Source organism: Bufo bufo, chromosome 2 (genome assembly GCF_905171765.1).
Source record: "Bufo bufo chromosome 2, aBufBuf1.1, whole genome shotgun sequence".
In the NCBI taxonomy this organism is placed as follows: domain Eukaryota; kingdom Metazoa; phylum Chordata; class Amphibia; order Anura; family Bufonidae; genus Bufo; species Bufo bufo.
The window spans coordinates 554,842,206-554,858,143 of record NC_053390.1 but is presented as its reverse complement, the minus strand read 5'-3'; the positions used below and the strand labels follow the sequence as shown (position 1 = coordinate 554,858,143).

Sequence of the window (15,938 nt, the reverse complement as noted above, 5' to 3'; positions counted from 1 at the left end):
AAAAATCATATTGGGATGTCTTTTACTTTTTCAGTGAATTTTCTTTAGGCAACCAAAGGGTTTACAAAGTTAGAAAAATAATTTTTTAATAGCTTGAGGGGTGTAGTTTAAAAAATTGGGTGATTTATGGGTTGTTTAAACTATGTAAGCCCCAAAAAATTACGTATTAAATGAATTGGTCGTTAAAAAATTTGGTTTGGTAATTTTTCGTGTAAATTTGGATATTTGCTTATAAACTTCTAAGCTTTGTTACGTCAAGACTAAATTTTTAAATTGATCCAAACATGAAGTAGACATAATGGAAATGTTAAGTAATAACTATTTTTTTAAGGTATTGCTATTTAGTATAAAAGTAGAGATATTTAATTTAATAAATTAGAAAAAAAAATCTAATTTGTGATAAAATCAGGATTTATTTTAAATAGCGCAGTTGAAAAGAATTTGACGAATTTGACGAATATTCGTGATATATCGCAAATTTGAATATTGCCCCTGCCGCTCATCACTACATTGTAATGAAATTGGTTTCCACCCCATATCTAGTGGATATGCATTGGCAGATGGATACTACATTGACTGAATAAGAGGGGCATATGGAGATAGTTATCTGCCTTTTCATGGTCTGAATTTGCTCTAATGTCTCTTGTGGCTATTTAGCCTATGTTTGCCTCTGTGGCTCTGACCGCGGGGGGATTATTGATATTAGTTGAAGCAAACCTAACAGATCATATGTTTTATGGTAAATAAAGATTTTTTTGTTTTTAGTTTTAGCACCAACATTATCTGTGATTAAAAACCTTTTTAAGTAACTGTACAGCTTTGAGATGAAAAAGGCAAATTTTCTTAAAAAAAAAAGTTTTGTTGTTGATTACTATATTATACTAATAATAGCATTTCAGATTTGTTATCAGGACCCATCACAACTCACTGTATATAACATAGTATATAAGGCCAAAAAAAGACATTTAGCCATCCAGTTCAGGCTGTTATCCTGCAAGTTGATCCAGAGGAAGGCAAAAAAAAAATGTGAGGTAGAAGTCAATTTTCCCCACTTAAGGGGAAAAAAATTCCTTCCCGACTCCAATCAGGCAATCAGAATAACTCCCTGGATCAACGACCCCTCTCAAGTAGCTATAGCCTGTAATTTTATTACGCTCCAGAAATACATCCAGGCCCCTCTTGAATTCCTTTATTGTACTCACCATCACCACCTCCTCAGGCAGAGAGTTCCATAGTCTCACTGCTCTTACCGTAAAGAATCCTTTTCTATGTTTGTGTACAAACCTTCTTTCCTCCAGATGCAGAGGATGTCCCTCATCACAGTCCTGGGGATAAATAGATGATGGGAGAGATCTCTGTACTGCCCCCTGATATATTTATACATAGTAATTAAATCTCCCCTCAGTCGTCATTTTTCTAAAGTGAATAAATGAACATTTGTGAGTTATATTTGATCAGATAATTGTATATCCATTTTGGATGGAGATATTCAATGGAGACTATTGTCAGCAAAAAAGTAAGATTGACAAATTGGATTGAACTGAAATCAAATGCCAGTGAAGTTTTCAAAGACATTCAACTGTATAAAATTTTTATTTATCCATTGACATTTTTGCATCATATAGGGCATGTAATACCTTCACAAAAATAGCAACAGCTTTAGTTACATGAACTTCAAGAGTTATTGCATAAAAACTGACATTATATACAAGCATTCAATGTGGCGGCTATACAAAGCACCTTACAAAAAAGTTACTAGTCAACATAAATATGTACGTCATGTATGCATATGTTTTGAACATGATAATAGATAAATAGATGTTGAAAGGAGTCTTTTGAAAATGAAATCCATGCCTCAGTTCTAGTGAACTTTTCAAAGCATGTCTTTCTGAATCCCATTGTTATTAGAATTTTTTTCCAAGTCTTCCATAATTAAGTCTTGGTCGCTTGTCAATGGTTTTCTTTTATCAGATTCCTTAACATCACTGCTTTGTTTATCAAAGGCTGAATCTTGCCGCCCGGGATCTTGTGAAGTTGCTGGTAAGATGGCATTGCCTTGTGCCCGATGTGAATACATATTTCTCCTTTCCATTTCTTCTGAGCACAGCTGAAGCTTGAAGGCAGCCTGGAAACCACGTCTGAAGTTCTCATTAAAGAAACCATAGATGATGGGATTGACACTGCTATTGAAAAAAGCCAACCAGTGTGCAAATGGATAGATATAAATATTAATGATTTGATATTGATTTTCTGTCAAGTTGGCATAGTCAGTAAGCATTATCAGGGTCCATAAAGGTAGCCAAGACAATATAAACAGCAAAGCAATAATAATGAGCATTTTGATGACTTTTTGCTTCCGTCGGGAAACAGCATGCCTTTGCTGTTGGTGATTTTTACTTTCAACATTCAGTTCACTCTTAAACAGGGTAATACCTATTCTGGCATACATAATTACAATGAGAGACAGGGGAGCAAGATAAATGTTAGAAAACAGCACTGTTGTGTAGATCTTTCTCATCTTTGGATTAGGCCAGTCTTCATGACACCAATGAACAGGACCTGTTTGATTGTTAATGCCAAGAATTACTCGAAAGTGTTTATCTTCTTTGACATGAGACATAACTGCAGTTGGACACATGATAGCGATAGCCAGGACCCAGATCACTGTGATAATGACAACAGCAGTGGAAATGGTTAGCTTCTGCTTGAAAGGATACACAATGCAGCGGAACCTGCAATGACAAATACAATGATCTTGAATATTAGTCTACCAAACTCATAAATAAAATAAAAAAGAATATAAAAAAAGACACAAAAATGGGAAGCATTTGAAAAAAAAAACTACTGAAAAGAAAGTACTGTATGCAATGTATAAAAAAGAAAGAAAAAAGAAAATATGCAAAATTCTGGTACAAACCATATGTTAGCTTAGATAATATATTTAATGTTATTTTATTATTTGTGATTTTAGAAGAAAAATCTATTCTTTGTATAACGAAAAATTATAATTTTCTCTGCTTGTAGGGAGCCTTCCAAAAATGAAAATCTGCCCAGAGCATGTAATGGACAAGGGGGGTGCACAGCTAGTTAGCTGATACAACTGTGAAAACTACATGGTTAGGCTGCATGCACACAAACTTATTTTGTTTCCATTTTTTTTTGCAGATTGGAGGACCCATTCATTTCAATGGGTCTGCAAAAAATGCAGACAGCACACAGCATGCTGTCCGCATCCGTATGTCCGTTTCGTAGCCCCGCAAAAAATATAGAGCATTTTCTATTCTTGTCCGTTTTGCGGACCAGGACAGACATTGTTACAATGGATCCTCCAAAAAACGGATGCAACACGGATGTCACACAGTCATCATCCGTATTTAGTGTGCATGTAGCCTAATGAGAGTTTTCACCCTCTAGAATTAGAACAAATCAATTGTAAATGAATCAGATTCATCTCAAGTTTTGAAAAAAAAAAGTCAGCTGAATCTGAATCTTTTGCACTTCCAGGGAAGGCATCTATGACCAAAATCATTTTTGGATTGCATTTTAATTTAAAACAATCCAAAAGTGCAGTGAGTTTCTAAACAGACTGTTTGTTACTAGAATCAAACGAGAATTGAATTTCAGCAAATGTGGTCATCTCTAGTTCCCAATCAAAGGCTACAAGCAGAGATCTGAAATCGATCAGAAATTGATAACACATACAAGAAATCTGCCCAACTTTTCACTATACAATGAATAAACTGTAGCTGAAACTACAATACCCCTTTCTTTTTTAAACAATGTGCTAACACCAGTCATTTAGTAATATGTGCTAAATGTTAATTATACTGTAAGATTGTCATATATAAACAAGATCCTAAACTAGAAAAATTAGCTTAACCCTTAGAGAACTTTGATTTTCACTCCCCACCTTCCCATAGTCCTAACTTTTTTATTTTTCTGTTCACATAGCCTTAAGAAGGCTTATTTTTTGCGGGACAAGTTGTACTTTCTAATGGCACCATTTACAGTTGCATACCATGTAGTAGGAAGCAGGAATTTTTTTTCCAAATGGGGTAGAATTGGGAAAAAACGCAATTCTGACAAAGGTTTTTATAAAAAAAAAAAATTACACCATACACTATGCGTTAAAATTTACCTGTTATCTTCATTCTTCGGGTCAGTACAGTTACAACGATACCACATATAATTTTTCTTGCAATTTAATACTGAAAAAAAAATTAAAACCTTTGTGGAAAAAAAAAATGTATCACCATATTCTGACCTCTAGAACTTTTTTGTAGTTATGTAGATGGGGCTGTGTGAGAGCTCATTTTTTGTAGGGCGATCTGTACTTTTCAGTGATACCAATTTGAAGTGTGTGTGACTTTTTTGATCTCTTTTTATAAAATAAAATTATTGGGGAGTTGAACTGACAAAAAATGGCAAATTGGCTGTTTTTTTTTTTTTTTCTGTTACGCCATTGGCCGGATGCCATTAATATTGTTATATTTTAATTGTATGGGCATTTTCTCATGTGACAATGTCCATGATGTTTATTTTTTTTACTGGTTAAGTATTTTTATTTTAAGGAAAGGGGGATGATTTGATACTTTTTTTTTAAGTCACCCTGGGTGACTATAACTGCCAATTAGATTGCCCATTGTGTTTATTGATAACTAAATAGCCTTCATTGAACACTTCATTTTCAATATAACAATACAGTGCTGCCACCTAGTGGCCTGTATTGGCATAGTCATCTAATAGACTCTGAAGCCTGCTTGAGGCTTCAGTCTATTAGAGCAGTGTAACAGGTTCCCCGATCTCAGCCAGAAAATGCTGTTACTGGAGCGGAAGCACGCGACTTCGACTTCCGGACTGCTCTGATGCCGTGGTCACATTTGACCACGGCATCTGAAGGGGAAAATGTATGCGATCAGCCTTATGGCTAATTTAAAATAGCAGATTTAAAATAGAAGAAATCCGGCGGCTGTGGCTCCTGCTGGACGTGCGAGTGGGCGCCATGTTTAGAGACCGGATATTTGCCGTACATGTACGGAGGAGGTCCTCAAGGGGTTAAAGAGTACCTGTCAGCTCTCCGGACATGTATGTTGTAGTAATTATTTGAATTTTCGATAGAATAACAATTCTGGAGCATCTATTCTTATGACTCTATCATGTGCCATTCTTGTATTATTCATGCTAGAGGTTTACAAATAAATTGGCAGCAGTTTGAAGTCTGACTCTGTGCAATTAGTGCTGCTAGTGTGATACTGTGCAGGGACACCCCCCCCAACTAGTAACACCCAGTTGTACTGCAAGCTGCTGACAATTCATTTAAAACCTTCAAGTAGAAATGGCACAACATAGAGCCATAAGATTAGATGCTCCAAAATTGTTATTACATGGGAAATGCAAGTTGTTCCTACAAAAGTCATGAGAGGAGAGGTGATAGGTCCTGTTTAAAACAATAATATTGACAATCATCATAATAAAAGACATCTGTCAGCAGATTTGTACCTTTGAAACTAGCTGCCATGTTGCATGTGCGCTTGGTAGCTGAAGGATTTTTGTTGATCCCATATTCATATGTGCCTGCATTGCTGAGAAAAATGTTTCAATAAATGCAAATTAGACTCTAGGCGGAACAGGGGAGTTGCCGTTACACCTAGAGACTCAGCTCTCTCTGCAACAGCAGCACCCTCTACACTTTGATTGACAGAGCAAGACAGTGATGATGTTTTTACTGCCTGTCCCTGTCAATCAAAGGGCAGAAGGCGCTGCAGTTGCAGATAGGGCAGAGCCTCTAGGTGTAACAGCAACGCCCTCGTTGCTCCTAGAGGCTCATTTGCATATATTAAAACTGAATTTTTCTCAGCAATGTGGCCACATACTGTATGAAGATGGGACCAACACAGATGCTTTCAGCTGCCAAGCGCACAACAGATCGTTACATGTGCGCTTGGCAGCCCTAAATATTGTAGCCTTATTTAAGTCCAAGAGAGGCAGTTCTGTTAGTGTTAGGTACCCATCTGCGGAAGCCACCTTGACACCTGGTAGATGGGCCCGACACACGTTTGATCAAAAATGTGCACAAAGAGCTTCTATTTTTCCATTTATAGTAGGTATAATACCACTTTAATTTAGAATTTATTTGTATGTGAAATGTTGTGCTGCCATACCGTACTTTTATTAGCTTTCATGTAACAGATCGGCCAGTTTCATAGGTACAAATCTGCTGACAGATGCCCTTTAAAACAATAATAAATAGTTATCATATTACTGTTGCTATTATCATTATTATACATCAAATCCCGATTATTACTACTAGTCCTGCTTCTAATAATAATAGCAATAATCATATACTGTACTTTAAATTTCTATTGTATAAACCCACAATTCAATGAAACAGCAATGCCTCCACAGTCTTTAATTTAAATCCTATTACTCTACGGTATTATCTCAGGAGAATACATTTGTTTAACCTTTCAATATAATAATGCACTTTGGAAAATTATATTTTTAGCAGAGTAGACTAAACACTACCAGCTCCTTTTCTCAGTGAATGTTTATTAAGCTAAAATTCAAGTTTCTGAATGATACTGTACATTTTTGGGGGAAAAAATGAGGCATCCTAAATAATATTATTTGTATCAAACAACATGAGATAGCTGTAGTATTGGTTATCAACAAACTTTCAGACAACTGTGTCAATCCTTTTACATTGCATGGAATCTTTGAGTTACTACAGAAGAATAGAACAAGGTTATTCAGTAAAGTATAAGTGTTTGACATATATAGGGTTACATATATTAGGAACTCACAAGATCAAACTACTCTGTACGGAAGAATTATGCAAGCTACAACTAAAGCTGGTTATAGGAAGCTATGGATGTATCCTTTCAATACAGTTAGATTCTTCTTTGAAAGAATCTAATATTTGTTAACTTTCCAAAATGTCCCTGGAAAATTCTATCAACAGGGAGTCTGGTAATTTAGTATAATGAGTGGACTAATGCTGATAGAGGAATCACTTCATTTGAAGAAGTGGCTATTATCAATCTTCAGATTTCAGTTTTTAAGTTTGAAGCCTCAAAGAGTCATTATGCTGAAATTAGAGCCTTTGAATGATTCAAACTCCCCCTAAAAATCCTCATAAAAATACATATATAATTATCTCAGTAATATTCCGCAATGTATTTCTGGATGTCACAATAATGGACTTTTAAAGTATATCAAAATGACAGAGATAATCTAAGAGTGCAAAATTGGATACACAATTTTAGGATGTTTTCAGCTGTCATATATAAATGTTTTAAAATGTCTTGGCATGTTCAGAAAACAAAATAAAGGGAAGGAAGAAGAATACAACTTAAGAAAACACAAGTTAACTTGTACGAAGTTTCATGCTGCCCGAACCAGGCGCACCATGAACTACCAACAGGCTCCAAAATTGACAGATCTCTCCTGTCAATCAGGCCAACAGATCATTTAGAACTGGGTTATGCAAACTGAGAGGAAGGTTCATGCATGTGGATAAGAAACCTTCATAGTGTCCATGCATTGCTGAAGAAGCACTGACAGTGAGCGCAAGGAGGTATTCTCTCCTAGAAGCAATGCAATACTTTCTTGCATATGGGGTCTGATGAAGCATGTCATAAATTCTCTGTACACTTCCATATGATATTATTATAGTAGAGGTGTCATGCACCACTATGGCACTCCTACAAAACAGCAGCACTACAAGTGGATCCAAGTCGGTGGGTCATATCCAAAGAAGAGTTCTCAGTGCAAGCAGTGTCAGGCTGTAGCAGCCAGGTCCTAAACATCAGCATCAGTTCAAAAAGGACTGCAGCACTCCAGGTCCTCATCAAGAAATCAGCGTAGTTTTATTCCCCAAACATACAGTAGCGACGTTTTGACTACAATGAAGTTGAAATGTTGTTATGCTTGGTGAAGAAAACTACACTGATTCCTTGATGAAGAGATGGAGTGCTGCACATATGGTTAGATGCATGAGCCCTGAGTGAGAGCTAGACACAAAAAGGCTAGGCTTTCATGTGTTTCGTAGGCTCCTCCTTCACATTACAGACACTATGATGGTCATCGTTGGTGTCCATCATGTAACAGAACTAGCACTGCTATTATTTTTGCTTTTGTGTTCCTACATATAAAGAAAAGAAAAATGGAAATACAAACACAGATATTAACCTATTCTAAGACAAGTAGAGAGGCATCTACGTATCTAATAATGTAAGTATGTGGAGACAGAAATAAAATAATGCTTGCACATTTAACCACCTCAGCCCCCAGTGCTTAAACACCCTGAAAGACCAGGCCACTTTTTACACTTCTGACCTACACTACTTTCACCGTTTATTGCTCGGTCATGCAACTTACCACCCAAATGAATTTTACCTCCTTTTCTTCTCACTAATAGAGCTTTCATTTGGTGGTATTTCATTGCTGCTGACATTTTTACTTTTTTTGTTATTAATCGAAATTTAACGATTTTTTTGCAAAAAAATGACATTTTTCACTTTCAGTTGTAAAATTTTGCAAAAAAAACGACATCCATATAGAAATTTTGCTCTAAATTTATTGTTCTACATGTCTTTGATAAAAAAAAAAATGTTTGGGTAAAAAAAAAATGGTTTGGGTAAAAGTTATAGCGTTTACAAACTATGGTACAAAAATGTGAATTTCCGCTTTTTGAAGCAGCTCTGACTTTCTGAGCACCTGTCATGTTTCCTGAGGTTCTACAATGCCCAGACAGTACAAACACCCCACAAATGACCCCATTTCGGAAAGTACACACCCTAAGGTATTCGCTGATGGGCATAGTGAGTTCATAGAACTTTTTATTTTTTGTCACAAGTTAGCGGAAAATGATGATTTTTTTTTTTTTTTTTCTTACAAAGTCTCATATTCCACTAACTTGTGACAAAAAATAAAAACTTCCATGAACTCACTATGCCCATCACGAAATACCTTGGGGTCTCTTCTTTCCAAAATGGGGTCACTTGTGGGGTAGTTATACTGCCCTGGCATTCTAGGGGCCCAAATGTGTGGTAAGGAGTTTGAAATCAAATTCTGTAAAAAATGACGAGTGAAATCCGAAAGGTGCTCTTTGGAATATGGGCCCCTTTGCCCACCTAGGCTGCAAAAAAGTGTCACACATCTGGTATCTCCGTATTCAGTAGAAGTTGGGGAATGTGTTTTGGGGTGTCATTTTACATATACCCATGCTGGGTGAGATAAATATCTTGGTCAAATGCCAACTTTGTATAAAAAAATGGAAAAGTTGTCTTTTGCCAAGATATTTCTCTCACCCAGCATGGGTATATGTAAAATGACACCCCAAAACACATTCCCCACCTTCTCCTGAGTACGGAGATACCAGATGTGTGACACTTTTTTGCAGCCTAGGTGGGCAAAGGGGCCCATATTCCAAAGAGCACCTTTCGGATTTCACTCGTCATTTTTTACAGAATTTGATTTCAAACTCCTTACCACACATTCGGGCCCCTAGAATGCCAGGGCAGTATAACTACCCCACAAGTGACCCCATTTTGGAAAGAAGAGACCCCAAGGTATTCGCTGATGGGCATAGTGAGTTCATGGAAGTTTTTATTTTTTGTCACAAGTTAGTGGAATATGAGACTTTGTATGAAAAAAAAAAAAAAAAAAAAAAAAACATCATTTTCCACTAACTTGTGACAAAAAATAAAAAATTCTAGGAACTCGCCATGCCCCTCACGGAATACCTTGGGGTGTCTTCTTTCCAAAATGGGGTCACTTGTGGGGTAGTTATACTGCCCTGGCATTTTCCAGGGGCCCTAATGTGTGGTAAGTAGGTAAATGACCAGTGAAATCCGAAAGGTGCTCTTTGGAATATGGGCCCCTTTGCCCACCTAGGCTGCAAAAAAGTGTCACACATCTGGTATCTCCGTACTCAGGAGAAGTTGGGGAATGTGTTTTGGGGTGTCTTTTTACATATACCCATGCTGGGTGAGAGAAATATCTTGGCAAAAGACAACTTTTCCCATTTTTTTATACAAAGTTGGCATTTGACCAAGATATTTATCTCACCCAGCATGGGTATATGTAAAATGACACCCCAAAACACATTCCCCACCTTCTCCTGAGTACGGAGATACCAGATGTGTGACACTTTTTTGCAGCCTAGGTGGGCAAAGGGGCCCATATTCCAAAGAGCACCTTTCGGATTTCACTCGTCATTTTTTACAGAATTTGATTTCAAACTCCTTACCACACATTTGGGCCCCTAGAATGCCAGGGCAGTATAACTACCCCACAAGTGACCCCATTTTGGAAAGAAGAGACCCCAAGGTATTCGCTGATGGGCATAGTGAGTTCATGGAAGTTTTTATTTTTTGTCAAAAGTTAGTGGAATATGAGACTTTGTATGAAAAAAATAAAATAAAAAAAAATCATCATTTTCCACTAACTTGTGACAAAAAATAAAAAATTCTAGGAACTCGCCATGCCCCTCACGGAATACCTTGGGGTGTCTTCTTTCCAAAATGGGGTCACTTGTGGGGTAGTTATACTGCCCTGGCATTTTCCAGGGGCCCTAATGTGTGGTAAGTAGGTAAATGACCTGTGAAATCCGAAAGGTGCTCTTTGGAATATGGGCCCCTTTGCCCACCTAGGCTGCAAAAAAGTGTCACACATCTGGTATCTCCGTATTCAGGAGAAGTTGGGGAATGTGTTTTGGGGTGTCATTTTACATATACCCATGCTGGGTGAGAGAAATATCTCGGCAAAAGACAACTTTTCCCATTTTTTTTATACAAAGTTGGCATTTGACCAAGATATTTATCTCACCCAGCATGGGTATATGTAAAATGACACCCCAAAACACATTGCCCAACTTCTCCTGAGTACGGAGATACCAGATGTGTGACACTTTTTTGCAGCCTAGATGCGCAAAGGGGCCCAAATTCCTTTTAGGAGGGCATTTTTAGACATTTGGATACCAGACTTCTTCTCACGCTTTGGGGCCCCTAGAATGCCAGGGCAGTATAAATACCCCACATGTGACCCCATTTTGGAAAGAAGACACCCCAAGGTATTCAATGAGGGGCATGGCGAGTTCATAGAAATTTTTTTTTTTTGGCACAAGTTAGCGGAAATTGATATTTTTTATTTTTTTCTCACAAAGTCTCCCGTTCCGCTAACTTGGGACAAAAATTTCAATCTTTCATGGACTCAATATGCCCCTCACGGAATACCTGGGGGTGTCTTCTTTCCGAAATGGGGTCACATGTGGGGTAGTTATACTGCCCTGGCATTCTAGGGGCCCTAAAGCGTGAGAAGAAGTCTGGAATATAAATGTCTAAAAAATTTTACGCATTTGGTTTCCGTGAGGGGTATGGTGAGTTCATGTGAGATTTTATTTTTTGTCACAAGTTAGTGGAATATAAGACTTTGTAAGAAAAAAAAAAATAATTCCGCTAACTTGGGCCAAAAAAATGTCTGAATGGAGCCTTACAGAGGGGTGATCAATGACAGGGGGGGTGATCAATGACAGGGGGGGTGATCAATAACAGGGGGGTGATCAATGACAGGGGGGTGATCAGGGAGTCTATATGGGGTGATCACCACAGTCATTGATCACGCCCGTGTAAGGCTTCATTCAGACGTCCGGATGCGTTTTGCGGATCCGATCCATCTATCAGTGGATCCGTAAAAATCATGCGGACATCTGAATGGAGCTTTACAGGGGGGTAATCAATGACAGGGGTGTAATCAATGACAGGGGGGTGATCAGGGAGTCTATATGGGGTGATAACCACAGTCATTGATCACGCCCGTGTAAGGCTTCATTCAGACGTCCGGATGCGTTTTGCGGATCCGATCCATCTATCAGTGCATCCGTAAAAATCATGCGGACGTCTGAATGGAGCTTTACAGGGGGGTAATCAATGACAGGGGGGTGATCAATGACAGGGGGGTGATCAGGGAGTCTATATGGGGTGATCACCACAGTCATTGATCATGCCCCTGTAAGGCTTCATTCAGACGTCCGGATGCGTTTTGCGGATCCGATCCATCTATCAGTGCATCCGTAAAAATCATGCGGACATCTGAATGGAGCTTTACAGGGGGGTAATCAATGACAGGGGGGTGATCACCACAGTCATTGATCATGCCCCTGTAAGGCTTCATTCAGACGACCGGATGCGTTTTGCGGATCCGATCCATGTATCAGTGCATCCGTAAAAAATCATGCGGACATCTGAATGGAGCTTTACAGGGGGGTGATCAGGGAGTCTATATGGGGTGATCACCACAGTCATTGATCATGCCCCTGTAAGGCTTCATTCAGACGTCCGGATGCGTTTTGCGGATCCGATCCATCTATCAGTGGATCCGTAAAAATCATGCGGACGTCTGAATGGAGCTTTACAGGGGGGTAATCAATGACAGGGGGGTAATCAATGACAGGGGGGTGATCAGGGAGTCTATATGGGGTGATCACCACAGTCATTGATCACGCCCCTGTAAGGCTTCATTCAGACGTCCGGATGCGTTTTGCGGATCCGATCCATCTATCAGGGGATCGGTAAAAATCATGCGGACGTCTGAATGGAGCTTTACAGGGGGTTGATCAATGACAGGGGGGTAATCAATGACAGGGGGGTGATCAGGGAGTCTATATGGGGTGATCAGGGGTGATTAGGGGTGATCAGGGGCTAATAAGGGGTTAATAAGTGACGGGGGGGGGGTGTAGTGTAGTGTAGTGGTGCTTGGTGCTACTTTACTGAGCTACCTGTGTCCTCTGGTGGTCGATCCAAACAAAGGGGACCACCAGAGGACCAGGTTAGCAGGTATATTAGACGCTGTTATCAAAACAGCGTCTAATATACCTGTTAGGGGTTAAAAAAAACACATCTCCAGCCTGCCAGCGAACGATCGCCGCTGGCAGGCTGGAGATCAACTCTCTTACCTTCCGTTCCTGTGAGCGCGCGCGCCTGTGTGCGCGCGTTCACAGGAAATCCCGGCTCACGCGAGATGACGCGTATATGCGTCGCTGAGCGCAGGGCTGCCACCTCCGGAACGCAATCCTGCGTACAGCGGTCCGGAGGTGGTTAAACATTGACAAATGCAAGAATTCTTTGAATTGAAATGGTGGACAAAATTATGATTAAGTAGATATAATGGGCGCATGTCCCAATGATAGATAGGACTGGATTACAAATGTGGAAAGCTGTACTGTGCAGAAAGGATAAAAGGCAAAAGGAAGAGGTTACTGTTAAGCCTGAGCTCAACTCAATAGAGTTAGAGGGGATAGTGGGGAGTTTGCATATGGTAGTTAACTATAGTGAAAGAGAGCAACGGCAACATCTATATACAGCCAGGTCCATAAATATTGGGACATCAACACAATTCTAACATTTTTGGCTCTATACACCACCACAATGGATTTGAAATGAAACAAACAAGATGTGCTTTAGGCCTCATGCACACGACAGTATTTTTTCACGGTCCGCAAAACGGGGTTCCGTTGGTCCGTGATCCGTGACCGTTTTTTCGTCCGTGGGTCTTCCTTCATTTTTGGAGGATCCACAGACGCGAAAAAAAAAAGTCGTTTTGGTGTCCGCCTGACTTTCAATGTAAAGTCAGGAGTTAATATACCGTAGGATCGGAGTTTTCTCCAATCCGATGGTATAATTTAACTTGAAGCGTCCCCATCACCATGGGAACGCCTCTATGTTAGAATATACCATCGGATTTGAGTTAGATCGTGAAACTCATATCCGACAGTATATTCTAACACAGAGGCGTTCCCATGGTGATGGGGACGCTTCAAGTTAGAATATCCTACGAACTGTGTACATGACTGACCCCTGCTGCCTGGCAGCACCTGATCTCTTACAGGGGCTGTGATCAACACAATTAACCCCTCAGGTGCCTCCCCTCTCCCCCCCCCCCCGATCATTGGTGGCAGCGGAGAGTTCCGATTGGAGTCCCAGTTTAATCGCTGGGGCTCCGATCGGTAACCATGGCAACCAGGACACTACTGTAGTCCTGGTTGCCATGGTTACTTAGCAATATTAGAAGCATCATACTTACCTGCTGAGCTGTCTGTGACCGGCCGGGAGCTCCTCCTACTGGTAAGTGACAGGTCTGTGCGGCGCATTGCTTAATGATCTGTAACTTACCAGTAGGAGGAGCTCCCAGCCGGTCACAGACAGCGCAGCAGGTAAGTATGATGCTTCTAATATTGCTAAGTAACCATGGCAACCAGGACTACAGTAGTGTCCTGGTTGCCATGGTTACCGATCGGAGCCCCGGCGATTAAACTGGGACTCCGATCGGAACTCTCCGCTGCCACCAATGATCGGGGGGGGGGGGGGGAGAGGGGAGCCGCACACTGGCCACCAATGATATTAAAACAATAGCGGGGGGGAGGGCGCACACTGGCCACCAATGATATTAAAACAATAGAGGGGGGGCCGGGGGGGCGCACACTGGACACCAATGAAATTAATACAATAGATGGAGGGAGGGGGGCCGCACTGGCCACCAATGAAATTAAAACTGGGGAGGGAGGGGGGTTTGCCCCCTCCTGCCTGGCAGCCCCTGATCTCTTATAGGGGGCTATGATATGCACAATTAACCCCTAAGGTGCAGCACCTGAGGGGTTAATTGTGCGGATCACAGCCCCCTGTAAGAGATCAGGGGTACCCCAGGCAGCAGGGGCAGTCATGTACACAGTTCGTAGTATATTCTAACTAGAAGCGTCCCCATCACTATGGGAACACCTCTGTGTTAGAACATACTGTCGGTTCTGAGTTTTCACGAAGTGAAAACACAGCTCTGAAAAAGCTTTTATGCAGACGGATCTTCGGATCCGTCTGTATGAAATTAACATACGGCCACGAATCACGGACGCGGATGCCAATCTTGTGTGCATCCGTGTTCTTTCACGGACCCATTGACTTGAATGGGTCCGTGAACCGTTGTCCGTCAAAAAAATAGGACAGGTCTTATTTTTTTGACGGACAGGAAACATGGATCACGGATAGGGCTGCAAAACGGTGCATTTTCCGATTTTTCCACGGACCCATTGAAAGTCAATGGGTCCACCAAAAAAAAACTGAAAACGGCACAACGGCCACGGATGCACACAATGGTCTTGTGCATGAGGCCTTAACTGTCAGCTTTGAGAGTATTTACATCCAAATCAGGTGAACGGTGTAGGAATTACAACAGTTTGCATATGTGCCTCCCACTTGTTAAGGGACCAAAAGTAATGGGACAGAATAATAATCATAAATCAAACTTTCACTTTTTAATACTGGGTGCAAATCCTTTGCAGTCAATTACAGCCTGAAGTCTGGAACGCATAGACATCACCAGACAGTGGGTTTTATCCCTGGTGATGCTCTGCCAGGCCTCTACTGCAACTGTCTTCAGTTCCTGCTTGTTCTTGGGGCATTTTCCCTACAGTTTTGTCTTCAGCAATTGAAATGCATGCTCAATCGGATTCAGTTCAGGTGATTGACTTGGCCATTGCATAACATTCCACTTCTTTCCCTTAAAAACTCTTTGGTTGCTTTTGCAGTATGCTTTGGGTCATTGTCCATCTGTACTGTGAAGCGTCGTCCAATGAGTTCTGAAGCATTTGGCTGAATATGAGCAGATTAATATTGCCCGAAACACTTCAGAATTCATCCTGCTGCTTTTGTCAGCAGTCACATCATCAATAAATACAAGAGAACCAGTTCCATTGGCAGCCATACATGCCCACGCCATGACACTACCACCACCATGCTTTACTGATGAGGTGGTATGCTTAGGATCATGAGCAGTTCCTTTTCTTCTCCATACTCTTCTCTCCCTATCACTCTGGTACAAGTTGAATATTCGTCTCATCTTTCCATAGGATGTTGTTCCAGAACCGTGAAGGCTTTTTTAGATGTCGT

The 15,938-nt window shown here is 40.4% G+C and overlaps 1 protein-coding gene across 3 annotated transcripts in view; it reads right to left on the bottom strand.

The window, feature by feature from the left end:
• Positions 1–1,712: 1,712 nt before the first annotated feature.
• NPFFR2 (neuropeptide FF receptor 2) overlaps positions 1,713–15,938 on the bottom strand; it is a 387,038-nt gene continuing 372,812 nt past the window's right edge. For all 3 annotated transcript variants that reach the window (XM_040418126.1, XM_040418125.1, XM_040418127.1), the window contains exon 4: positions 1,713–2,732. In XM_040418126.1, the coding sequence (XP_040274060.1) occupies positions 1,874–2,732 (859 nt within the window). In that variant the 3' untranslated portion in view covers positions 1,713–1,873. The remainder of the gene's footprint in view (positions 2,733–15,938) is intronic.